The sequence below is a fragment of the Lactuca virosa genome, chromosome 6 (assembly GCF_052849685.1).
Source record: "Lactuca virosa cultivar CGN04683 chromosome 6, Lactuca_virosa_CGN04683_v6, whole genome shotgun sequence".
NCBI lineage: Eukaryota > Viridiplantae > Streptophyta > Magnoliopsida > Asterales > Asteraceae > Lactuca > Lactuca virosa.
In genome coordinates this window covers 232,384,274-232,409,130 of record NC_136431.1, presented here as the reverse complement: position 1 = coordinate 232,409,130, position 24,857 = coordinate 232,384,274, and the positions used below count along the sequence as shown (strand labels likewise).

The 24,857-nt window shown below is 36.9% G+C and overlaps 2 protein-coding genes across 2 annotated transcripts; one reads left to right on the top strand and one right to left on the bottom strand.

Annotated features, from left to right (window-relative positions):
- Positions 1 to 14,716: 14,716 nt before the first annotated feature.
- On the top strand, positions 14,717 to 16,328 carry LOC145122618 (citrate-binding protein-like). The gene is made up of 2 exons (XM_079058183.1): positions 14,717 to 15,042; positions 15,834 to 16,328. The coding sequence occupies exons 1-2, from the start codon at positions 14,770 to 14,772 to the stop codon at positions 16,215 to 16,217; spliced, it is 657 nt and encodes a 218-aa protein (XP_078914309.1). The 5' UTR covers positions 14,717 to 14,769; the 3' UTR covers positions 16,218 to 16,328.
- Positions 16,329 to 17,600: 1,272 nt separating this feature from the next.
- On the bottom strand, positions 17,601 to 23,477 carry LOC145120895 (sterol 3-beta-glucosyltransferase UGT80B1-like). Its single transcript, XM_079056685.1, has 14 exons — positions 22,332 to 23,477; positions 21,890 to 22,050; positions 21,519 to 21,761; positions 20,497 to 20,608; positions 19,949 to 20,119; positions 19,781 to 19,844; positions 19,576 to 19,633; positions 19,318 to 19,492; positions 19,065 to 19,195; positions 18,835 to 18,937; positions 18,683 to 18,759; positions 18,533 to 18,580; positions 18,245 to 18,394; positions 17,601 to 18,096 (listed from the first exon to the last, which is right to left on the bottom strand). Exons 1-14 carry the CDS (start codon positions 22,540 to 22,542, stop codon positions 17,866 to 17,868), a joined length of 1,935 nt encoding a protein of 644 aa, XP_078912811.1. The 5' UTR covers positions 22,543 to 23,477; the 3' UTR covers positions 17,601 to 17,865.
- Between the last annotated feature and the right edge of the window lie 1,380 nt (positions 23,478 to 24,857).

Here is a 24,857-nt window from a genome sequence, read left to right as displayed (position 1 = left end):
GAGACAAGTGGGCACACTTGACCCACTTGTGGGGTAGAATATTCTTCTTAATGTAAAATAATGATTTATATTTAATAAATTCTTGAGAAATAAATAAAATATGAGTTTAGGGAGTTCAAAATGATAAAAATATGAATTTGGTGAAAAATCCCCGTCAAAATCGTCAAAAACGGGCTTAACAGGCGAAAGCTGTCGAAAACCGGGAATTAGGAGCGAACCTGCGACGTTCGACCCTTAGGAGGTGAGGACCGAAGGTGGGAGAAGGAACCGAGAGTGGGAGGTTTCGGTTCTGACTTCGGACCGAAGGTAGAAGAGGGAACCGAAGGTGATAGAAGCGAAAGTGGGTTCGGTCCGAGACTAGCTTCGGCTGTGAAGGGACCTTCGATTCTAAGTTGTTCGGTTCTGAGAAGCTTCGGTCCTCTCAAGGGAAGGTTCGGTCCTTAAGAGGGTTTTGGTCCTTAAGAAGGGTTTCGGTCCTTAAGGTTTTTTTTTTTAAGCTAACTTCCCGTTTTGAGTGATTTTTGGCCAAGTTAAGGGTCGGGATGACCCGGATGACTATAAAAAGTTGAGAGAGATTTGGGAGAGATTCATATTTAGCCATTATTATCGTATAATCTTGCAATGCAAGGTTCGTGAACCCCGTTATGCTTCGTTTATGATTGTTTTAAGTCCCTAAAAGGGTCCATAGTCGTGTTTTGATGCGTTTAACTCCCTTCTTAGGGTCTCCCATTGATAAACACATAGATTCTCCGAGACACTTGAATTTTTGACATACAAATGCACATTCTTATATATATAGAATAACTTTTAACATACAAGTACTAGTTAAGTTTGACCGGTTTGACTTGTTGACTTTGACTTTGACTTGAATTTGACGGTTGTCACATTATCCCCCCGTTAGAAGGAATTTCGTCCCGAAATTTGCATTTTGAGAGGGACTTCAAGGGTTGGGGAATAGATGTGGGTATTTTTGCTTCATTTGGTCCTCACGTTCCCAAGTAAATTCAGGTCCTCGCTTGGCGTTCCAGCGGACCTTTACGATGGGAATGCGACTTTGTTTCGTTGATTTGACCTCTCGATCCATGATTTCAACAGGTTCCTCTACAAAGTGGAGGTTCTCATTGATATCAATTTCTTCCAAAGGAATGACAAGGGTCTCATCATAAAAACATTTCTTCAGGTTCGACACATGAAAGGTAGGATGAACGTGATTGAGTTCCTGTGGTAGTCGTAGTTTGTATGCCACCGGGCCAATCCTGGCGAGGATTTCGAATGGTCTGATATACCTTGGAATTAATATACCTACGTTTTCCAAAATGTATTAATCCCTTACAAGGTGATACCTTTAGTAGTACTCGGTCCCCAACTTGGAACTCCAAGGGATTTCGTCTCTTATCCGCGTAGCTCTTTTGTCGGTTTTGCGATGCCTTCAATTGTTCTCGAATTTGGACGATCTTTTCGGTTGTTTCCCTTATGATCTCCGGGCCAGTGAGCATGCTGTTAGGAACTTGCCCCTTTGCTAGTTGCGTATCGCCCACCTCAGCCCAGCACAGGGGTGATCTGCACTTACAGCCATAGAGGGCTTCGAACGGAGCAACTTTGATGCTAGTGTGATAACTATTATTGTATGAGAATTAGATAAGGGGTAAATGAGCATCCCAAGCTTTACCAAAGTCTATCACACAAGCTCTTAGCATGTCCTCTAACGTCTGAATGGTTCTTTCACTCTGCCCGTCGGTCTGTGGGTGGTAGGCTATACTCATGTCCAGCCTAGTTCCCATAGCTTTCTGCAGCGATTGCCAGAACCGTGACGTGAATTGACTATCTCTATCGGAGATAATGGATATCGGTACTCCGTGAAGTCGCACGACTTCTTTAATGTAGAGCCTTGTCAGTTTCTCCATTTTGTCTGTCTCTTTTATTGGTAGGAAGTGTGCGGATTTGGTTAATCTGTCGACGATTACCCAAATGGTGTCAAGTCCACCCATTGTCTTAGGTAACTTGGTAATGAAATCCATTGTGATCCGCTCCCACTTCCACTCGGGTATCTCTGGTTGTTGAAGTAGTCCCGAGGGCTTCTGATACTCCACCTTAACCTTGACGCAAGTCAGGCACTTGCCCACAAAGGTAGCTATTTCGACTTTCATGTTCGGCCACCAATACAACTTATTGAGGTCTAAGTACATCTTGTCTGAACCGGGATGCACAGAGTAACGAGTTTTATCAGCTTCGCTCATGACAACGTCCCTGAATCCACCAAATTTTGGTGTCCAGATCCGGTTCATGAGGCAACGAACTCCGTCATCCCTGACTTCCAGATTTTTGTCCATTCCTCTCAACGCTTCACCTGTCACGTTCTCTGGTTTTAAGGCTTCTTCCTGTGCCTCTTTGATTTGTGCGGACAGGTGTGAATGGATGGTCATGGTTAACGCTTTTACTCGGCGGCCCGAGTATTCCTTTCTGCTCAAAGCGTCTGCAACCACGTTGGCTTTTCCTGGGTGATAATGAATCTCACATTTGTAATCATTTAGCAATTCCACCCATCATTTTTGCCTCAGGTTGAGTTCTTTTTGATTGAGGATATGCTGAAGGCTTTTGTGGTCGGTGAAGATAGTACACTTGGTGCCGTAGAGGTGATGTCTCCAGATTTTTAGGGTGAAAACTACTGCTCCCAATTCAAGATCGTATGTCGTGTAGTTTACCTCGTGCGTCTTCAGCTGTCTTGAGGCATAGGAAATGACTTTTCCTCGTTGCATTAGCACACACTCTAGACCTTGGTTTGATGCATCGCAATAAACCACAAAGTCCTCGGTTCCATCCGGTAGGGATAAGATCGGAGCACTGCACAGAGTTCGTTTCAGTGCTTGGAACACAGCCTCTTGCTTATCCCCCCAGACGAAAGTCACTCCTTTTTGAGTCAAGGTGGTGAGAGGCTTCGCGATTTTGGAGAAGTTTTGAATGAATCTTCGGTAATAACCGGCGAGACCTAAAAATTATCGGATTTCTGTGGGGGTTCGCGGTGCTGACCAGCTTTCGATTGCCTTGATCTTTGAAGGGTCCACATGTATTCCTTCCTTGCTGACTACATGTTCGAGGAAATTCACTTCTCGAATCCAGAACTCGTACTTTGAGAATTTTACGTATAATTTCTCTGCCTTCAGTGTCTCCAGGACTTGACGTAAATGCTGGTTGTGTTCTTCCTTACTTCGGGAGTAGACTAGTATATCATCGATGAAAACAATCACGAAATTGTCTAAGTAAGGTCGACACACCCGATTCATAAGGTCCATAAATGTCGCGGGTGCATTTGTTAAGCCGAAGGGCATCACTACAAACTCGTAGTGACCATAGCGCATTCTGAAGGCTGTCTTGGAAATATCATCCTCTTGGACTCATAGTTGATGGTACCCTGATCTAAGGTCAATCTTTGAGAAGAAACTTGCTCCTTGCAGCTGGTCGAAGAGGTCATCAATTCGAGGCAAAGGGTATCGATTTTTAATGGTAAGTTTGTTTAATTCACGGTAGTCGATGCACATACGAAACGATCCATCCTTTTACTTGACGAACAAGACCGGTGCTCCCCAGGGTGAGAAGCTTGGCCTAATGAAACCTTTTCTTAGTAGTTCATTCAATTGACTGGACAATTCCTGCATTTCGGCTGGGGCTAGACGATATGGTCATTTAGCTACAGGGGTAGCTCCAGGAATTAGGTCGATTCGGAATTCGACTTGTCTAGCAGGGGGCACTCCTGGAAGGTCTTCTGGGAATACGTCGGGGAAATTACAGACCTTTGGAATGTCTTTGATGTTTATCACTTCTTGTTTCTTGTCTACGACGTGGTCTAGGATGGCGTGGTACTCCTTGGGGAGATACTTTTGAGCCTTGACACAAGAGATGATATGAAAGTTTGAGCTAAGCTTGTCGCCATAGACGACGAGGGTTTCGCCATTTGGCAGATTAAGGCAAACGGCCTTTTCGTGACATAGGATTTCAGCATGGTGAAGGCATAACCAATCCATGCCAATGATAACATCAAAACTTTTTATGGTGACCGGCATAAGGTCGATTTGGAAAGTGTGATTGTTTAAGGTGAGGGTACACCCGGTGTAAATGTCGTTAGTGTTCTCTGTTTTTCCGTTAGCCATTTCTACGGTGAATGTGTCTTTTAATGTTTGTGGTTTTTGTTTAAGTAAGCGTTTAAATTGATGGCTCACGAAGCTTTTCTCCGCGCCACTATTGAAAAGAATGCATGCGTATGTATTGTTGAGGAGAAACGTACCGGTGACCACAGTTGGATCTGCTACTGCTTCCTCATGACCAATCGCCAGAACTCTGCCCACTTCACCAGAGTTGGGGTTTCTTGCCTTCGAGCAGTTCCGCTTGAAGTGTCCTGCTTCTTCACAACCATAGCAGGTTCGACTTGCTCCGGCGTTGGCAGCTTGCACGTTTTGTTGGACTGGAGTTCTAGAAAATCGAGCGGTGTGCCCCTTTCTGTTACAGTTGGTGCATTGCATTTCATGGCATGCGCCGTTGTGGTGAAAGCTGCACTTGTTGCACTTGGGTAGGTTCCCGGCGTATTTCCTTATCGGAGTTGGGTTGGCAGTAGTTGTGGCAGCGTGCACAGCAACCACTTGTTGCTTTTTGGCAGGGTCTTGAGCAGGCCGACCCTTCTTCTTGTTCCAGAACTTCCTTTTGTTGCTTCCCCCTTTTGCTTGATCGGGGGTGGTTGTCACAGTGCCATGGCTGGCTTTATGGTCGATGAGTTGCTGTGCCAGTTCTTTGGCACTGTCAAAGGTAGTTGGCTTTGAGGCCAATACGTTTCCTTGAAGTTGGGGAGATAGTCCCCATATGTATCTTTCCACCTTTTTTCTTTCCGACGGAACCATCCCGGGACACAGCATGGCTAGATCGCTAAACCTTGAGGTATAAGACTGGATGTCAGAGCCTGACATTTTGAGACCCCAAAGTTCTTCTTCCAATTTCTGTATCTCGCCCCTTGGGCAGTACTCCTTCATCAACATGGTTTTCAGGTCTTCACATGTTATCGAGTTAGCCACCAGAAGTGTCAATGCTTTGACGTGGCCATTCCACCAGGCGAGGGCCCTTTTAGAGAATGTGCATGCTGCAAATTTGACCTTGCTTGCTTCAGGGCATGCGCATATTTCGAAGATGGATTCGGTTTTCTCAAACCATTGCAGAAATGCTATGACACCTCCGCTTCCATCGAAGGTTTTAGGTTTGGCATTTGCAAAGTCTTTGTAGGTACACTCCCTCGAGCGTCCCTGACTGTCCCCAGTTTTAGAATTAGTGGCACCATTACTCGCACCACCCGCATTATTTGTGCTGATCTGGGACATCGCGGCTGCTACTGCGGTCGTTACAGCAGCCTAGAACATTACCGGGTCGAACTGAGGTGGCGGTGGCGGTGACGCTGAAGTACCTGCGGCGCTGGCGTGTCTAGGATTTCTACGAGGTGGCATTTTCTGCCATATCAAGAATGAAAAGACGATAAGTCTTTGATGACACTCACAAGTCGAGAGTTAAAACTAAACATTATTAGTTCATTATGTGCACCATGATTCCGACTTGTAAGGATATTGTATGAATCCATTCATACTAGAGGTCTATAGATAATGAAATATAGACTTTATGAATGTTGATAGTTTCGATTCCCATGAAATGTCTGTGATAGTATCCATACCGGGCCCATCCAACAATCGTTTGATGTATAATATTTATATATAATTAAGATTTAATAAACTTTTGAATCTAATGGGTCTGCCCAGGGCCCACAACCAAACAAGGAACAGGATCCAAGGCGGAACCACCATTTCTAGGTCGACATTGGTCTTAATTATATATAACTTTGATTGATACATCAAACAATCATAAATCGGACACCAGTAATTTCAATCTGAAAACAATCCTTGCCATGAACTTGATGTAATGTGTCAATTTCATTGATATAACTTAGTATACAATATTGGGGAAAACTTGACCCTACAAGGGGTCTATGCTACATCAATGTATGGGAAAATTTTGACCGCTTAACAGATCCCGAAAGTGTAAACACTTAAATCGCGAGATCGGACATAAAATACTAGAAAATAATAGTAGTTTTTATCCGCAAACTAGATTAAACTGAAGCGAGCAGTGCAACACTACTTGCGGCGGTTGAAGCTCTGAGGATCACGAAGTGAAGACACGAAGTTCCTTGTTTTCCTCATTTCAGCTCTGGATTCTGCCGCTTGGCGCTCTGCTTCTGCTAGACGTCCTTCTAAAGTGGCTCGGTGTTCTCGAAGCTCTTGTACTTCGGCTCGGGTCGCAGCCATTTCCCGCCGAAGGAGCTCGGTGCGGTCTCGAGTCCAATCGTGGTCATCATCCAACCGGCGAATGCGAACGAAGTTGACTTGGCTGGTGGCACCAATTTCCATGAGGTGGTAGAGGTTCACCCTTGTTTGGTCCTCGTGGCGTGTGACACGGTGAACTATGATAGGAATGGCTCGGTCGGCTGATCTTCCTCTACTGAGGTTGTAAAAACCTCGTTGCATGCCATAGGGAGGGCGTTGACCTTGCTCCCGGCTCCATCTATGTATAGTTTCGGCCCATTGGGGCGTCGGGCCCTGGAAGTGTTGCGGAGGAATAGGGGCAAGGTGTGGATTGTAAACTTCGGGTTCTGAGTCGGTTCCATCTGAGTCTTCTTCCTCTTCGCCGTCCACAGATTCTTCCTCTTCCATGGGTTCCTCATCCTCCATGGGTTCGTCTTCGGGATCTTCCTCTGGGTCTTCTACAATCCAACCGGCGTTCACTTGGTTGGGGAAGTAAGGATCACTTGGCAAGTGAAATCCTGCCATTGCTTCTATACGAGAATAGGGAAAAGAAGGATATTGCGAGAAATTTTGGGAGAAAGAAGTTAGTTATCGCAATTTATAATATGATTATTACGGTTTTTATGTTAAAATACTCCTATAGTATTTTTATGTTTAATTCTTGAGGTTTTTGGTAAGTTGAAGACTTGTTGCTCAGCATGATTCTTCTTCGGCATACATTGGTCATACCTTGGCTAAATATAGTTGATCAGGCTATATTCATCCAAGATCTGACTTACATATCCTGAAGCTGAATCACGGTGTCCAACTTGTCTCGATACTTTTATGTTTTTGCCATTATGATACTGAATTAATGAATGCGATTGTATGAATACTTTTATAAAAGTACTAATTTCTATTTTTAAAGTATTTTTGAAAAGCTACGTCAGAGAATTTTTGTCCCGTTGTATTTATAGTTTGTATATCTTACGTGGTTCGATATACTTAGTTCACTATAAACAAAGCTCTGATACCAATCTGTCACACCCCCAAACCGGAACGGCGGAAACGTTCGGGGCGGAGGACGTCATGCTCAGTATCATAACCACAGTGAAGAAAGTAAACACAACCATCATAAATATAATTTAAAAGGTTACATCGTTGCAAAAATACATGTTTCCAAATAAATTACATATGATGTCAAAATAGTTCAAAAGAAAACTGCGCCTTAGCGTCTTGCCTTCAAAAATCTTGTGGTTACCTGTATTATTGAATACCTGAGAATACAAGTTGTTTTTGAAAGAGTATCAGCATAAAGCTGGTGAGTTCATAAGCAATTTTATGAATGAAAGATGAATGTTGTTCCTTAAAGTTTGTTAGAAGTTTGTTTCCAGAAAATCAAATATTTTCTAAAAGGTTTGTTGTAGTCTTATCTGAACCACGACTTAGTATATGTAAGTAAATCGTCATACTTATGTGTGTGGTTTTATATTTAAATAAAACTCTTTAAATTCCCGTGAACTATGTGTTTTGTTAACTCCCCATGTGAGTTGTTATAACCATGCTAAAACTCGAAGACCTCGTACTCGACGTTCTTCAGGCGTCGGAATGTTATGACACTTGTCACCCCAGACCTGCCGGTCTAGCTGTTGCAAGCAGCTTAGGTGCGGGTTTGTCAGACCCAATATAGATATATACACAACTATCACGCTCTCCCTCCAAGAGATTCTGATTATAACTACATGACTTTTCTGTAGTACTTAAGAGTATCCTGAAGGTGAATGACTCACAAATTTATTCATTAACAAGTTCACGTAATTTGTAAAAAAGTACCCGTTTTGTAAATCGATTTGTGTTAGTGTTTCTTTGGTAAACGAAGTGTTCAAATTATACCTATTATAGTTTATCAAGAGTGTTTTATGTTTAATGAAAACTTGTTATGCATGAATTTGTATTTCAATAAAAATGACATTGAAAATACTAATTGTAAATCCTACACACCTTGCTCAGCATGTTACAAGGTGTGAATAACTCTTAAACTTGTTTTGACAGTTTTTGCCCTTAACTGTCACTGTTTTAGAATATTTATAGAAAAATCATTGTAAGTCGAAAACTGAATCCGTAAACTCTGAGAGTTTGGAAAAAGAGTCTATTGTGTTCATAAATTTTCCTATAATTTTTGGTGGTCTCAAACCAGGGTGAAAATGTTCATCTTTACAACCTGGTCCGATTTTGTTGCTGCAGTGATAGACAGTTTTGTAAAAATCACCATAAATTGTATAAAAATCGTATAGAGTTGTGCAAGTAGTCATTTTAAAGGTATAAACCTGAACTATTTGCATATTAAATAGTTTTGAAAGATATTAAGTTTAAGTTGGGTAAAATAGTTCGTGAACAGGTCACAACTTTTCTGTTGTAAGCTGTCAAGTTAAGTTTTAAAATGTTTTGGTGTTTTAACTTGTATCCCCCCCCTGAAAACTAAAGAAAACTGGAAAATGTAGGGGTATGAACTCACCTTGAGTGATTTCTTGAAGAGTGGAAGGTTGAAGACGAGGAGTATCAAGTCAAGAACACTTGATGAACACTTGAAAGCTTGGATGATCCTAAGAACGATTTTTGGTGTTAAAATGTGGGTAGATGATTCAAGGATGTTATGAAAAACATGGAATAACACTTGAGTTTAGATGAAATACTTACCAAAAAGTGAAGTAGTAGCTCAAGAACACTTCCAAAAAGTGGCTGGTAGTAGAGAGAAAAGAGGCTCTCTTGCTTGATAAGAATGATGTAAGAAGAGTGTATAAGTGTTTGAAAGTGATCAAAGTAAGCCAAGAAATCCTCCAGGGATTTCTTTATATAGATGTTGCTGGAGAAAGTTGCAAGGATGAGGGGATGTTTGCCTTGGTTTTTGTGATGTGGATAGGGTTGGACAAATTAGAAGATGACACATGGAGACAAGTGGGCACACTTGACCCACTTGTGGGGTAGAATATTCTTCTTAATGTAAAATAATGATTTATATTTAATAAATCCTTGAGAAATAAATAAAATATGAGTTTAGGGAGTTCAAAATGATAAAAATATGAATTTGGTGAAAAATCCCCGTCAAAATCGTCAAAAACGGGCTTAACAGGCGAAAGCTGTCGAAAACCGGGAACTAGGAGCGAACCTGCGAGGTTCGGCCCTTAGGAGGTGAGGACCGAAGGTGGGAGGTTTCGGTTCTGACTTCGGACCGAAGGTAGAAGAGGGAACCGAAGGTGACAGAAGCGAAAGTGGGTTCGGTCCGAGACTTGCTTCGGCTCTGAAGGGACCTTCGGTTCTAAGCTGTTCGGTTCTGAGAAGCTTCGGTCCTCTCAAGGGAAGGTTCGATCCTTAAGAGGGTTTCGGTCCTTAAGGGCTGTTTTTCAAGCTAACATCCCGTTTTGAGTGATTTTTGGCCAAGTTAAGGGCCGGGATGACCCGGATGACTATAAAAAGTTGAGAGAGATTTGGGAGAGATTCATTTTTAGCCATTATTATCGTATAATCTTGCAATGCAAGGTTCGTGAACCCCGTTATGCTTCGTTTATGATTGTTTTAAGTCCCCAAAAGGGTCCATAGTCGTGTTTTGATGCGTTTAACTCCCTTATTAGGGTTTCCCATTGATAAACACATAGATTCTCCGAGACACTTGAATTTTTGACATACAAATGCACATTCTTATATATAGAATAACTTTTAACATACAAGTACTAGTTAAGTTTGACCGGTTTGACTTGTTGACTTGTTGACTTTGACTTTGACTTGAATTTGACGGTTGTCACAACCTTCTAGATTCCGGATGTTACATTCTTAAATCCGTGTAATATCGTAAATTTTCAAACCAAAATTTTCAATTTAAAAACATATTTATCTCCATTATAAAATCACAAAAGGTCACAATGTCAATTCATCAAATCTCATATCCAAAAACTGTATATATCAAAACTCCAGAATCCTCTCAATACATAGCTCTTTCTCTGGTGTGTACAATCAAGTCGGTGCCTTCCCGCGATTATGAGAAAAACCTGAAACACATAACACATAACACGGTAAGCACGAAGCTTAGTGAGTTCCCCAAAATACCACACACAACACATTAGCCACTCGAGGCTATAACTCAATAAGACCATCCGGTCAATGTGTCTCAGTGGAGACCCTCTGGTCCCACAGCTCGGGTGGACCCTCTGGTCCTAACACAGTAGCTTAGAATAATACACATTACAAATCACAAAGACATAATGCAGGATATCACAGTACTCAAATAAACACATAAGACCCTCCGGTCACACACAACTCATATTACCACTCTAGGTATGTATAGTGAGAAGACTCCCCTCGAAGCAAGCAAGCAATTATCCGCATACTTGAATCTCGAACTAGCCACCGCCTAACATATAATGTAAATATCTCTAATCAATACTCGAATTCTCAACTCTAAATAAACCAAAGGTTAATCTTTTTCTCTCTACTCGGGAAGTGGGTAAAAGACTATTTTACCCTTCCATGGTCTCCATTACTCAGGTATGTCCAAACCCTAAAGCCAACAAAAGTCAAACTCGAGTCAACAGTCCATGTTTGACCTGACTCGTCGAGTGCACTCATGCAACTCGTCGAGTCCCCTCTTTTCCTCAGAAGTCTCAAGAAAGTCCAGCTCAGCTCGTCGAGTTGACCCCCAACTCGCCGAGTTATCGTATGTTCAAACTCATCGGGACAAACCCTAACCGACTCGTCGAGTCGTCTCATTGACTCGGCAAGTTCATGCAAACTCAATCCTCATTCAGACGATTCTAAGCAGATCTACAACCCCACACTCCAGATCTGTCCTCTTAAGGCCGAATAGCACGTAAAGCTGCAAGCTTTACGTTCATGCATGGCATATAGGGCTCATAATGCCAAAAAGTGCTCCAACAAGGGCTAGATGCTCAAGAGCTTGCTTCCAGCTCAATAAAGCTCGAGTCTCTGGACTCACAAGGCCACTCACAGTCCAGATCTGAGGTTGCAACCTCAAACCATACACAAATCACTCCATGATACAAGATAAATGGAAGAAAGCCCTAAAAGTTCTCTAAAACAAGATCTCATAAGGAAATGATCAAGCTAGCATCTTTTTACCTCCAACTGAAGCAAAACTCTGAGGAATCTCTGGACCCAAAAGCCTTCTCTTCATCCAAGCCAAGATGCTCTCCAAATCCCCTCTTAAAGTTGCACAAGAACACCCAAATTAGCCACTTTCTCTCTCACAATGGATGGAACTGATCTAGGGTTTCCCACAGGGCTCTCTGGAAATAAGGGAGGCGGAAATGAGGGCTTAAGGCCCTTTAAATAGGACACAAACCTGTAAATTTAGGGTTTTTCTGCCCAGCACCTACTCGGCGAGTCGGCTCTCTGACTCGTCGAGTCCATTCATTAATACCACGTGGACAACTCGACTCTACTCGACGAGTTGGACTCACAACTCGCCGAGTCACTCCATAAATCTCAAGATTAAACATACAATAATATACCTGAAAGTCTGGATGTTACAATCCGTGATTCCATAACTTAAGCCCAATCAAGTCTCTTATTATTCTGACAGCCCAACACCAAGCCCAACTCCCAAATAGATAACCTAAAAAGAATAAGAAAGAGTAAATTACACGAATGGTCCATATGGTTTGAGGTAGTTTGTGCGTTTGGTCCCTAAATTATTTTTTTAACTCGGAAAGTCCCTACTGTTTGTTTTTGTTACGCACTTGGTCCCTACTGTTTGTTTTTGTTACGCGCTTGGTCTCTGTCTTACCTAAAAAACTATTATTTAAATAGGGAAAAATGATGGGGTAGGTATGATAAGGTGAGGGGGTGAGGTTGGAGGTGTGTTTATTTAAATAAATATAAAAATCAAGGGCAAAATAGTTTTTTTCGGTAAGACAGGGACCTAGCGCATAACAAAAACAAACAGTAAGGACCTTCCGAGTTAAAAAAATAAGTTAGAAACCAAACGCGTAAATTACCCTTGGCTCACGACTTACATTTGATTATGAATACCTGAGCCCAAATGCTTTTAAATCGAGCCATTTTTCCATTTCAATTAGGAGGATAGATTTATTAATAATTACTTGGTTTATATAATCAATGATATAATTATATACATTCTTAATTCATTAATTTTATACGAATTTGGTAAGTATATTAAATTAAAGTATCGGCTAATTAAATCATGTAATCGTAATTTAAATTTATAAGACACTTATACATTGTAAATGGGTTATACTTACACTTTCATATTAAGCAAGACACAATTTTGTATTAAGCGAGACATAACATAACTAAATGACATAAAAGGATGCAGGGTATTTCCAAATTCCATAGTTCTATCAAGGGACATTCATAGATGATTAACCAAACTAAAATCACATTACAGATGGTTAACCAACAAGAATGGTTCGTTAACTTTTTGAACTTAAATCTAAACCGAAAAAAATGATTTTTAATTAACTTGTTTTTTCGATTTGATTACTGATTAACATATTAACTGAATACTAATAATAAATGTGTTTCAAAACTAAAATTCCGTATAAAAAACCAAAAATTATGACTCAGAAGAACATGGTCACCATTGATGGCATGTTGTAATATAAAAAGTTGATTCATACCCGGCTCAATTTGTGGTATCTTGATGTCATCATATTTTAATGTTTACCAAGAACATGTATGAAATAATTCAGTCAAAACTAAACTATCTACATGAGGTATAACAATAATTGTCTGTACAGATCTAAACAAGTGAAAGATTATAAACGTTTGATGCAAACTACTGTTATCAAAGACATTGTGGAGGTGTGTGTAGCAATCGTGTCCGGGAGAGGGTATCTAATGGAGAGTTGAATATAAAGGATCATGTGCCTACATGATTCTCCCGACTTGTTGATCACAAATGAGAGGCTATGGTTGATCGTAATCCAAGATGGATTCATTACTCTTCGACACCCAAGTTAGAGGGTGATTACTCAAAAGATTAGGAGAGTTATAAGGATGTAAAAATGAGAGAGCATGATGTTGCTTATACCTTCCCATAAGGGTAGTATTTATAATGGTTTATATGGGAGATAAGGTGTACACATTATCTGAAGATACACCGTCTCTTTTGAAGGTTTTGTCTGATGTGCTCGTTCCATATAGTGGGTGAGACACGGTAATATGTTCACGCTGGAAAAGTTTGCGCCTTAGCCCAGACTGCGAGTCTGAGATCTTATAGTGGGGTACACTACTAGTGTGTAATCGAGCCAAAAAAATCAAAGATTTTTTAACGGTTTAGTTAACCATATCAAATTTCAGCATTACCCAAACAATAAAACCAAAGATTCAATCGATTTTAAGAGTTTTTCATCTATGATCACTCAATCTTACAAAAAAACAAAAAAATTGCTGTTGGTGATACATTTTTTTAGGAGTGTGATGGTTTTGTGATAACATTTATTAATATTTTTATTTTGTTATATAACATTTTTTTTTGAATTGCTACACACTGACCATCCTACTCCGAAATCTACATCTCTTGTCTTCAGCAAGACTTGAACCTCAATATTTGGCTGGAGAGCACCAATCCAACAACATATGATATCGGTAGGCCAAAGTCCTTCGGTATATTAGATACTAGGTGCGAGATCCGTATATTATACGAGTTAATTTAAAAAAAAATTAAACATTAAAAATGTAAGCAGTAAATATTTTTTAATGTAAAACTTTAAAATAAGAAAGGAAGAAACGTATTTATTGCAATTTAATTTCATATATATTATATTTAATACTTTACATATATAAATATATTACTTTAATTTTAAAAATTGAAACAAACCAGAAATTGACAAGTGAATAATATTTATTTCAAAAATACCACAAAATGACAAGTGTCAAAACTAATGAGAAATTGATAATTGTCAAAAAAAAAAAAAAAACTTTTATTTATTATAGAGGATTTTGTTATATTACATATTATTTTTGTGATTTTCTCCATTTCTAGTACACTATTAATTTATTATCAAAATATAATGCAAATAGTTAACGTTTACAATAGATATGATATGATGTGTTTGTATATATGTATGCATGTATGTTTTTTTCTAAATTTATAATACTTTTTCATAACTTAACTGTTATTTTATAATATCGACTTTTTAAATTGCGTTACTGTTTCCTTACATTTTTTTCTATATAAATTACACATGATTACTTATATTGTTAACATAAATTACTTTGTATTTCAAATATTATTTTATACAGAAATAATAATTGAAATAAAACAAAAGGAAGAATCAGACCAAACAACCTTCAAATTCTCTTGCCCTACTTTTGTACAATACCCATAAAACAATTCACCTTTCTCTCCCTGTCCTCCTATAAACCATGATTAACTTTGCCCTATGTATCAACAACACTTGTACATCAAGCAAACCCTAGAGAGAAAATGAAGAGAGTTTGTGGTTGGAGCGTGCTTCTCTTAGTTGTACATTTGAGTTTACTAAATGATGGTTTAAAGGTGTTTGCTATTGATCCCACACAAGGGTTTACCAATGTCCCCTTAACACCAAGTAGCTTCATATACCAGAAACCGTACAACGTCCCACTTGCAGACAGATACAGTTTCCATAACGGTATTCGCCGATTTTGGGTCTATTCAAATGATCAGCCATTCGAGCGTGGAAGCAACACACGACCCAGAACCGAAGTTCAAATAAAAGTAAGCTTTTTCATTAAGGGTCTAATCAAAATCAAAATTTTCTGACATGGGATATGAAGGATATGCATTGCTTGTTTGTACGGTCCAAGTAATCAATACATGTCCTATAACCATGATTTTTGTTTTTTTATTAAAATCCTTAGAACATCCAAAATAGAATGGCTTTTTCATAAATAACAACCAGAAAAACTCTCTTTTATATTCGGAATAAGTGAGCTTTTCAATTTACATATTATGGAACCCACAATAAGTTGTCTATTTATAATTGGCTGAAAACATATGAGACTTCCTTGATCATGGAAAAAGCTCTTGGTAAATATTTGTTAGTTAACAAGTTCTTTGAAAACTTTTTGGTCTGAGAAACTCCTTGGATAGTTTTTTCAACTTTAAAGAACTTTTTGGTTTAAAAAATTCTTGAAAATTTTATTGAAAGGTATCATTCATATAAGATTATACGACATTCTCTGTAAATAAAACTATCAATTTCACAATAGAACACAAAATAAAAAATCATATTATTGTGAAATTGTTCATATCTCTGTAAAACACATAAATTTATAATGAATTTGCTTATTTTTATATTTGTTATGTCTTTAAAAGAACAATTTCGCAGTCATCTTATTAAAAAGAGGGTAATTTTGTAAAAACTCTTCCTCCTTTTGCTATTTTTGTGATTTTCCCGTGTCAAATTGGATAACAAAAGTGATTCGTAGTTGAATTTTTTACCTGTATTAAATTTATAGTGGAATAAAGTTGTTGCTAATACGGGTTTTTGATGTTTTACTATGCAGCCAGACTACACTTCGGGGATTTGGCAATTCGAAGGCTATGCATTCATACCACATGGAACTTCAGGTGCTACGATTGTGCAAATCCATGGTGCAGCCGAAGGTAACACAACAATATTACTAAGGATCTATAATGGAGACATGAGGTATTACAATGGGGAAGTAATTGCTACTAATTTATATGATAAATGGTTCAAGGTGAATTTAATTCACAATGTTGATGAAGGAAAAATAATGGTTTACATCAATGACGTGAAGAAGTTTGAATCACATGATGAAGGTCCCGGAGACTTGTATTTTAAGTGTGGTGTTTATGGTGCACCGAGTGACACGAGTCGATATATGGAATCGAGGTGGAGAGACATCAAAATATACAAGAAGTCATAGACATGTATATGATATGTATATATGAAGAATTTTGATGTTGTATGTGTGATCTATATATATTATGAAAGTATTATTGTACATGATATTTTATTGAAGTTGAACGTGTATGAAAAAAAGGGTAAATTGTGTTTGTAACGGTTTCATGTTGTCTCGCCCATTGGTCTTAACATGATGTTTTTGAAAGGGTTGTAGCTTTTAACAAAAAGAAAATGATTTAAAGAAAAAGTTTTGTTCGTGTAAACAACCTTAAAACTTTTATTTTAAACAAAAAATTCATGAATCAAAAGTTTATTTCAGATAACTTCTAGCTTTTATGATTTATATCATTTTATACCTTTCAATAGCTTAAGGCTATATTTTCTGAACAATTATACCCATACAGAAGCTACAACTTTCAGAATCTGGCTATCTATATAGAAGCTACCGACTAATTTTATCAAGATTACATTGTCTTTGAGCTTTTATTCTACATACCGTGGGTTAGGGTTTCTGTTAAAGTCCATGTCATTTGAACTTAACCAGTATAAGATATTTGTGTAAATGACGATTTTAATTGTATTTTTTATTTTATAGAAGGAATCACCAAGGTTTATAATGGACAAATGTATGAAATAAAATCATTATTATTATCATGTATACTTGTAAAACCAAATATATGTAGAGAAATACTTATAATTTAGTCTAATATAGTAAGGTTTTTACAAGGATTCGACAAAAAAACTGGGTGTGTTTTTTCTTTGAGAAATAGTAGTGAAATTTGTATGTACCATTGTTAAATGACTAATGGGTAGCGAAATAACTATATAGGCTTCAAAATGGGCCTTATGGGCCGAGTGACCTAATAAACTTTTTATTTATTTGTATACCATATTTTTTTTGTTAAAATCTTTCTCAATATACCACTTCATTTTAAAAGCTCTTTCTTGATGTATAAATTGTCTTTAAAGAATTCTACCACAAAATAAATAAATAACAATAAAAAAGAAACAAAAAAACTTTTTGCTTATTCACAAGTAAACCTACGATTTTTTTTTAAAGTCGTTTTGATGATTTTGTAAAGTTGTGCCAATTTTGCAAATAAAACCTGCAATATTGATGGTTATTGAAAAAAAAAAAAAAACCTTAATTTTGTTTAAATCTTATAAAAGATCAATGAGTTTTGTACAAGATTATACTACCAAATAAGTTTGATACATATAGACAACATTATGATCTTCAAAAACACATTGATAAATACACACAAAATTATCATCTATAAAATATTTTACTAAAGTGAAGATATACTACCAAATAATAAGCTTGATATAAGAATATATCTTTTAAAATATATCGTATTTAACAAATTAGTAAAAAACTTATTTGAAAAAATTCGTTTACTAAAAGTAAAGAAAAACAAAACTGAATAAAATAAACCATTTCTACACAAATGTACAACTGTCCATGCACCATGTACAACTGACACAACCCTACAAAAACATAACAAAACAAATCTCGTTGCAAACAATCACCATATGTAGATAAACCCTTATTCGTTGGTGCTCAAAAACCATGAACAAATTGAATGAAATACCAAATAAAAAAAATACCCAAAACCCAAAGAAATCAATTAAGTTGTAAAAAATAGGGGATTTGAAATCGTCTTCTATTTTCAAGATGAACCACAGCCACAATGTAATCCGATCTGAGTAAAGAACCATTGTAAAAGAGTCGGATGATCATCATGATCATAACCACCACCATCATCATCTTGACGCTTTGAAGATGGTGGTGGAGACAGCGGCATATCTGGCGGCAGGTGGCGGTGGAATGCATTGACAGCATTAGCAACACCATCTTCATTCTCTATTAGCTTTGCCAAATCCATTACTCGAGTTTTCACCTATTGAAATCCAATCACAATAAAGAAAACACGTTATTTTATAAAAACAAACTTTAATCAAATAACATATATTGCAATTAATTGCATATGAACATATTTCAAATCGTTTGAAAATAAAAGTTGATTTATGACTAAAAATTTTACTTGCCTCGGGTTGTAGCATGAAATTTATCGCATCTGAAAGTGCTTCAACTGTAAGTTGAGATATTGGAATTGGAGTGGGCCCCAGTCCTCTATTATATATTCTATCCCCCCAAAAATATTGATCTCCAAAGAAAGGAACAATAGTTGTAGGACACTGCATTTTCATAGTACAAACATATTAAAAGAAAAAGCACTTGTAATTTTCACCATTTTATTAATTTATCTAATAAACTATTTCTTTTTTTTTTTTGAATTTTTTCTTAAAAAAAATGCTACAAGATTTAAATATTACCCCGGCCCGCAATCCTGTTGCAGTCGTTCCAGCACCACCATGATGAACCTACAAAATAAAAAAATTTCAATTTATCAGTATCAGTATCAGTAACAGTGTCAATAACAACAACAACAACAGTATTAAAAGTCGTGTTAACATATAACTCACCACAGCTGCACATTGAGGGAACAACCAATCATGAGGACAATCGACTAGAAGAAAAACATCATCCGGGATTTCGGGAACTGAAATTCCAATTTTACCCAACAATCAAAAAAAAAAATCAATTTAATTTAATTTTTCATTGAGAAGAAACTTACAAGTCCCAAGATCTCCCCAACCTCGGTCAATTATCCCCCTTTGACCTGTCCTTCTTAAAGCTTCCAAAATGATATTTGTAGTCTTCGTTGAATCTTCAAGAGGCTTAAAAACAAACAACATAATTTATATATTTACAATACAACATTACAACCAACAATTCAATATCAAAAAATTAATCAATTTTGACCTCAAAAGTCAAATTGTACTTATTTAAATTTAGTCGACATACCATGCTTCCAAATCCAATATATATCGGACTTGATCCTTTTCCAATCCATTGAATAAACTCTTCGGGAGGTTGATATTTTGAAGCAAGATTCAAGAAGCAATAACCAACAACATCAACTAGTGGACCCCAATCTGAATACAAGTAAACGGGACCCACAAAATTACATCTTCAATTCTTCTCATATCATATAAAATTATAAACAATACCCTAAAATACAATACGTAGTTATAAATTATGTATAATGTATACATACCTTTAGGTTTAGATACAACATGAGGACTCCACATATACCCAGTTGGGAAATGAGAAATTGAACCACGATACATGCTAAAGTAAGCAATTGGAGCAAGATTTAACTTTTTTCTAAAGTCGTTTATATATCCTCTTATTCCCCACCAAATTAGAAGATCGACAACTATATATGAAAGCTAGATACCCAAAAAAATAAAATTAGATAGTTATAAATTTATTATTATTTTGGAGAAAGGAAAAAAAAAAAAAAAAAACGTACCCAATTACCAGCACTCTGTGGGACCCGTGCTAAGGGGGAAGGAAACTCAGATGTCGGCCTGCCTATACAAAGGAGATGTAAGAACTAAGAATTTTTTTTTCTTTATTATTGAAAAAACTAAAATATAATTATATTATTCTTATTATCCATCGAAAATCCCTAGGCACTTTTTGTTGTATTTGATACAAATTTAATCAAAACTTACGTCCATGGCATTGTAAAGAACATGTGAAGAGGAACACCAAGAGCTTCAGCAACATGCGCATGTCCTGTCAAAAGTATATTTTCACCATTTTATTGATTTAGACACCGAAATATTATTATAATAATCATAAAAAAGAAAAATAATATGAAAATATGAATATGAACTGACCATAGGCAGGAGGATTTGCAATGATTGCTTGAGCTCGAAAAGGTTGACCCGTTTTTAAATCTGGTTGTGTGCATGCGGGAAGAAGAGATTCGATAATTGCTTTTAGTTGTTTTCTTTGTATGATTATTTCACCAGGTGCTGATGGAATAAGACCTTTATTCCTTGCCATATCTGAAGTTTTTAATAAATACAACAATGTCTTAAATTAGTGATTACATTGAAAGCAAGTCGAAATACATTTTATATATATGGAGGGCATTTACGTCTTTTGCACAGATGAACGATTGAGTGCGGATCTATGTCCCACCTTTCTCGGTGGGACAAAAAAATTTGTAATTTTCGTCCCCACTGATATCGGTAACAGTAGTACAATGCCATGTTAAAACACAGTACAGCTTGTTCTGTCATGTCATGTCATGTCATGTCAGAACAATGACATGACAGAACACTGTACAATGACACGACAGAACAATTACAACTTGTTCTGTAATGACATGACAGAACACAGTACAATTTGCTCAATTTATATAATGAAAAAGACCTCTTACATCCGGCCAAAATACGAGGATCACCGCCCAAAGGATAAAAGTCAACACCAGCCGACTCTACAAAAGACCGGAAGTTTGCATGTGTTGCGAGCCTAACATGATGACCAAACTCCTGCATATAGATGTATTATAACCTTTTATTATAAATTTATAATACATAAATATATGAAGATACATTGCTATTTCTAGTATATAACCCTAATTATTATAATAAAATACAGGAATAATTACTTAAAAGGGTGATATACATTTCGACTTGTACACATTTAGTCCCTGAGTTTTATTTTTCATCCATATTTGTTTCTTCAACTTGTTTAACTGTACACATTCAGTCCTTATGACCGGCTACTCCAGGTAAGCCGAAAAAAAATGACTTAAAAGGGTAATATATTTCTCACTTTGTACACATTTAATCCTTAATATTTTTTTGCACATTTAGTCATTAATATTTTTTTTGTTGCTAAATAAGTCCTTGTTTTTGTACACAGTTTTTGTACACATTCAACTGAGGTCGCGGTGGCCATAAGCATCAACAGCTCCGAACACCTCAGTAATGATGGTCCCACGTAGGATGTTGTGAGAAAACCTAAAGAAACCACTCATAAGTACTGAACGTGTACAAAAACAACATGGACTTATTTTGCAACAAAAAAAATATTAAGGACTAAATGTGCAAAAAAAATATTAAGGACTAAATGTGTACAAAGTGAGAAAGATATTACTCTTTTAAGTCATTTTTTTCGGCTTACTTGGAGTAGCCGGTTATAAGGACTGAATGTGTACAGTTAAACAAGTTGAAGGGGCAAATTTGGACAAAAAAAAAACTTACCCTTTTAAGTCATTATCCCTAAAATATATCTTGCACTCCATTTGTCCTAAAAAAAGAGTCTAGTACAAAATCTAGAAGCATTTTAAAACTTTTTTGGATGGTTCTATGCGTAACATAAAAATATAGTAATTTATTTTTATCCTAATGTTGAAATATTGAATTATAAGTCTCTTTTTCTAAAGCCTAGACATGCCTGAAGTCGCTTTGATATAGCAAGAAAAGGTTGAACATCTCCTCTTGTTCCAACTACAAGAACTGCAATGTTTAATTTTGGAATCGATTTATTTGAATCAGTGACAATGAATTCCATGTCCGGATGAAACCCTTCAATTTTTTGATACTCAAATAACTCTGAAGCTACTGGTGCACTCTTAGATAGATCCACCTCCACTGTTCCATCACTTTGAATTTTCACCAGTTCCACAATAAGCTTTTGCTGAAACAAATTACAAACATTTAAAAAAATAAAAAAACTTGATTTTGTTCTTAAGTATAGTGGTTTAACATCAAGTTTCTTTGAACTTTATTGCTTGTATCTGCTTTCTGTGTGAATTTGATGTTTACCTTTTCACGTTCAGACAATCGATCTAATTTAAGTTCATGTCTTGGAATCCATGATTGTGTCCACCATTTTTCGGTCATAGACCTTGAATATGCAGCCTCCTTGTTTTCAGGGAATAGATTTCTACGTATTGTTGAAGGTGCTGTTGTACTATGATCCAAGTCTTCAAAAAAGATTAAAGAAAGAGTAATTTACATGTTATAATAAAAAATATAACTAAATGTAATTATCCTACCACTTTTGAGATAAGTTTCCATAGCGCAAGTGAAATAGTACTCATGAAAGACAAGACATGTATTGAAAGATTAACCATTTTGCATAAACTATAATGCTAAAAAATGGTTTGAAATGTTGTGGGATTGATTCAAAACAAGATTATGTAAGTTAAATTATAAACAACTAGCAAAAAGGTATGAATTGTAATACTAGATTTTGGGAACTAACCCTTTCTAGGATGTGGTGGAGCACTATGACTCAATTCCTTGGATTTAAAGATCTCTTTAGGTGATGAAACATCTGTATGTCTCATTGGCGAACTACTTGCACTTGTACTAAGGTTTTCAATCTCATTAGAAGTGCTAGCAACATAAGATTCTTCATCTCTAATTTCGAAATTTTCTGTGCTTAAACCTTCCCCAATCACATCACTATCCATTTCATTTGATAGACTTCAAGAACACAGATAATTTCTGACCTAATGGTTAATGCTCCGATACAACGAAACTAGGAATTTGGAATTCCCAATTCCCAAATTGATGCGACGAGCTTAATTAAGGAAACCCCAGCAAAACCCTTAGAAGGAATTGGAATCTCAGTAGACCTAATACTCGAAAAGGATGAAAAGTCAACAAAAACCCACCAAAACCCTTCAAGAAAACGTTTCCTTCGAATCTGAGTTGGAGCAGATTCGCAAAGCTGGAGCCTTCTCGAATCAGATTCAAAAATTATTAAACAAAACGCAACCCAGCGGACTTAACGGGATGAACAACGCAAGAAAAACAAGCTAACTCGATTTAAGAATCCCACAAATTGAATTTCTTTCCTTCTTTTTGAAGATTTTCAATCGCGTGTATCAGCAGACCCGCTCTTGTTTGCGAAAAGATTCAGACGCAATTTTTCTGACGACAAACACACAAAACAGAGGACTCGGAGAGACTCATACACGAAAACTATATCGATTAACGATTGACCACTACTCCGTCAATTAAGGTGAGACTAATTCATATAATTAAAAAACAAAATAAAACTAATAATAAAATAAGATCAAGAAAAGGACTTGAAGGGGTTCCACAAGATTGAGCTTCAATGAATGGTGGGTATGGCGATACATATGAGAATTGCTATAATTCTGCTTCCTGCGTTTGTCGAGGAACATGTGACTGGAAATTTGGTTGTTGGGTTTTTTAGTAAATTTGACCAATAGAAATTATTGTTCTATGTTGTGTTTGTGATGAACTGGACTTCTTGCTTCTTGGGCATTTTCATTTTCTTTTCTGGTCCACATAATACTATATTTGGTCTTTTGAACGATGATGGTCGCAGGGGCAAAAAGGTAATATCGTGTAGGGTAAATTAGGAGAACTATGATATATAGAAAATTATGGATCTTGTTTTTATAAAAGCTTTGTTAAATGAGTCGCCCTATACTCTATAGATAGCTTTTACAATATTTTGTTCTTAATTGTGCATGTTTATTACGTTTGCATTATTTCATTAAATAGAGCTTTAGTTGATAAAGAGGTACAAGCCTATCATCAATACCCTATAATACATTAACGAGTGATTAATGAAAAAGGAAACCAAAGTTAAAAAATTGGTAGAAAAATGTGATGGAGCTCTTACACCAACCGGCATCAAAATCTATCATGCTCATGTCATAAAGATGTTCAATACATATACCTATAGAGGAAATAAACCAAAAAGTGTTTGACTTAACGGTATCAGGAATTGATGGATAGATGTCCATCAACCAAAGGTTAAGGGTTCAAGTTTCATTGTTGGCAGAAGATGTAGATTTAGAAGTTAATGGATGTGTGTGTAAGTTGTTCAAAAAAAAAAAGTTTCAAGTGGACTATGGATTGATCCATGTGTTGATATTAATGAAAATGTTGAGTTTGTAAGATATGGAAATTGATATGTATCCCATGTAAACAAGACATGGCAATAGTAAGGAACACGATGCACATGTTGGAGTATGTATATATGCTCATATGCATGACGTGTTCATGTTATTACCATCATCAATTTAGCTTATTGTTTCGCACAATTAGGGTGAGTAGTGAACGAATAGGTTGATTGCCGCGACTAATATAAAGCCTTATACATGTTATAAGGAAGCAAGGCTCAAGGACCACATGTGTTGTAAATAGGAACTAACGAAACATACATAGCCAAGGATATGAGTGGTCCGTGTTCCAAGGCTATTATAGTGCGGTCCGAGCAAGGTCTAGCCCAAACTTGTAACTTGAGGATTGTCATCAAACACGAAAAGAAGATACATGTCATTGAAAATACTTTTCCCGATGCACCTCTTAAATGTTCCTACCATTTTTTCAGAACGTTTGGACTAGGAAGTTCGACGAGCATAATGAAGTCACATGCCTAATGCTTGCCCTTATTTGAGATTCTTAACGAGCTAAAAAACATGTTTCTACAACAAGCTAAACATGAGTTCTATGAGATAGTTAAATCGTTCCCCACATGCAAGATTGAGTGAACTCGATATGTTAACACTCGTGTTTTAAAAATGAAGAGGTACATTGACCCGATTGAGGAGCTATGGTCTCCTATAGACACAAAATTAGTATTCATGCTAATTTTGGATACTTTTCCCAAGTCATATAATCAATTCACTATCAACTATAATATAAATGGATGTGATAAATCTATCTCGTATTTGTATGTGATGCTTAAAACTACCAATAGGAACATCCTTAAGACTTCCTCGGTACTAATCATCAGGGAAGGACT

Excerpts from the sequence above, each read along its gene's own strand:
- LOC145122618 (XM_079058183.1), top strand. The coding sequence starts at position 14,770 with ATGAAGAGAGTTTGTGGTTGGAGCGTGCTTCTCTTAGTTGTACATTTG. Across the intron at positions 15,043-15,833 it reads GAACCGAAGTTCAAATAAAA|CCAGACTACACTTCGGGGAT; the intron begins GTAAGCTTTTTC and ends TTTACTATGCAG.
- LOC145120895 (XM_079056685.1), bottom strand. The coding sequence starts at position 22,542 with ATGGATAGTGATGTGATTGGGGAAGGTTTAAGCACAGAAAATTTCGAA. Across the intron at positions 21,762-21,889 it reads GATTGTCTGAACGTGAAAAG|CAAAAGCTTATTGTGGAACT; the intron begins GTAAACATCAAA and ends AATTTGTTTCAG. Across the intron at positions 18,581-18,682 it reads TCCCTCAATGTGCAGCTGTG|GTTCATCATGGTGGTGCTGG; the intron begins GTGAGTTATATG and ends TTTATTTTGTAG.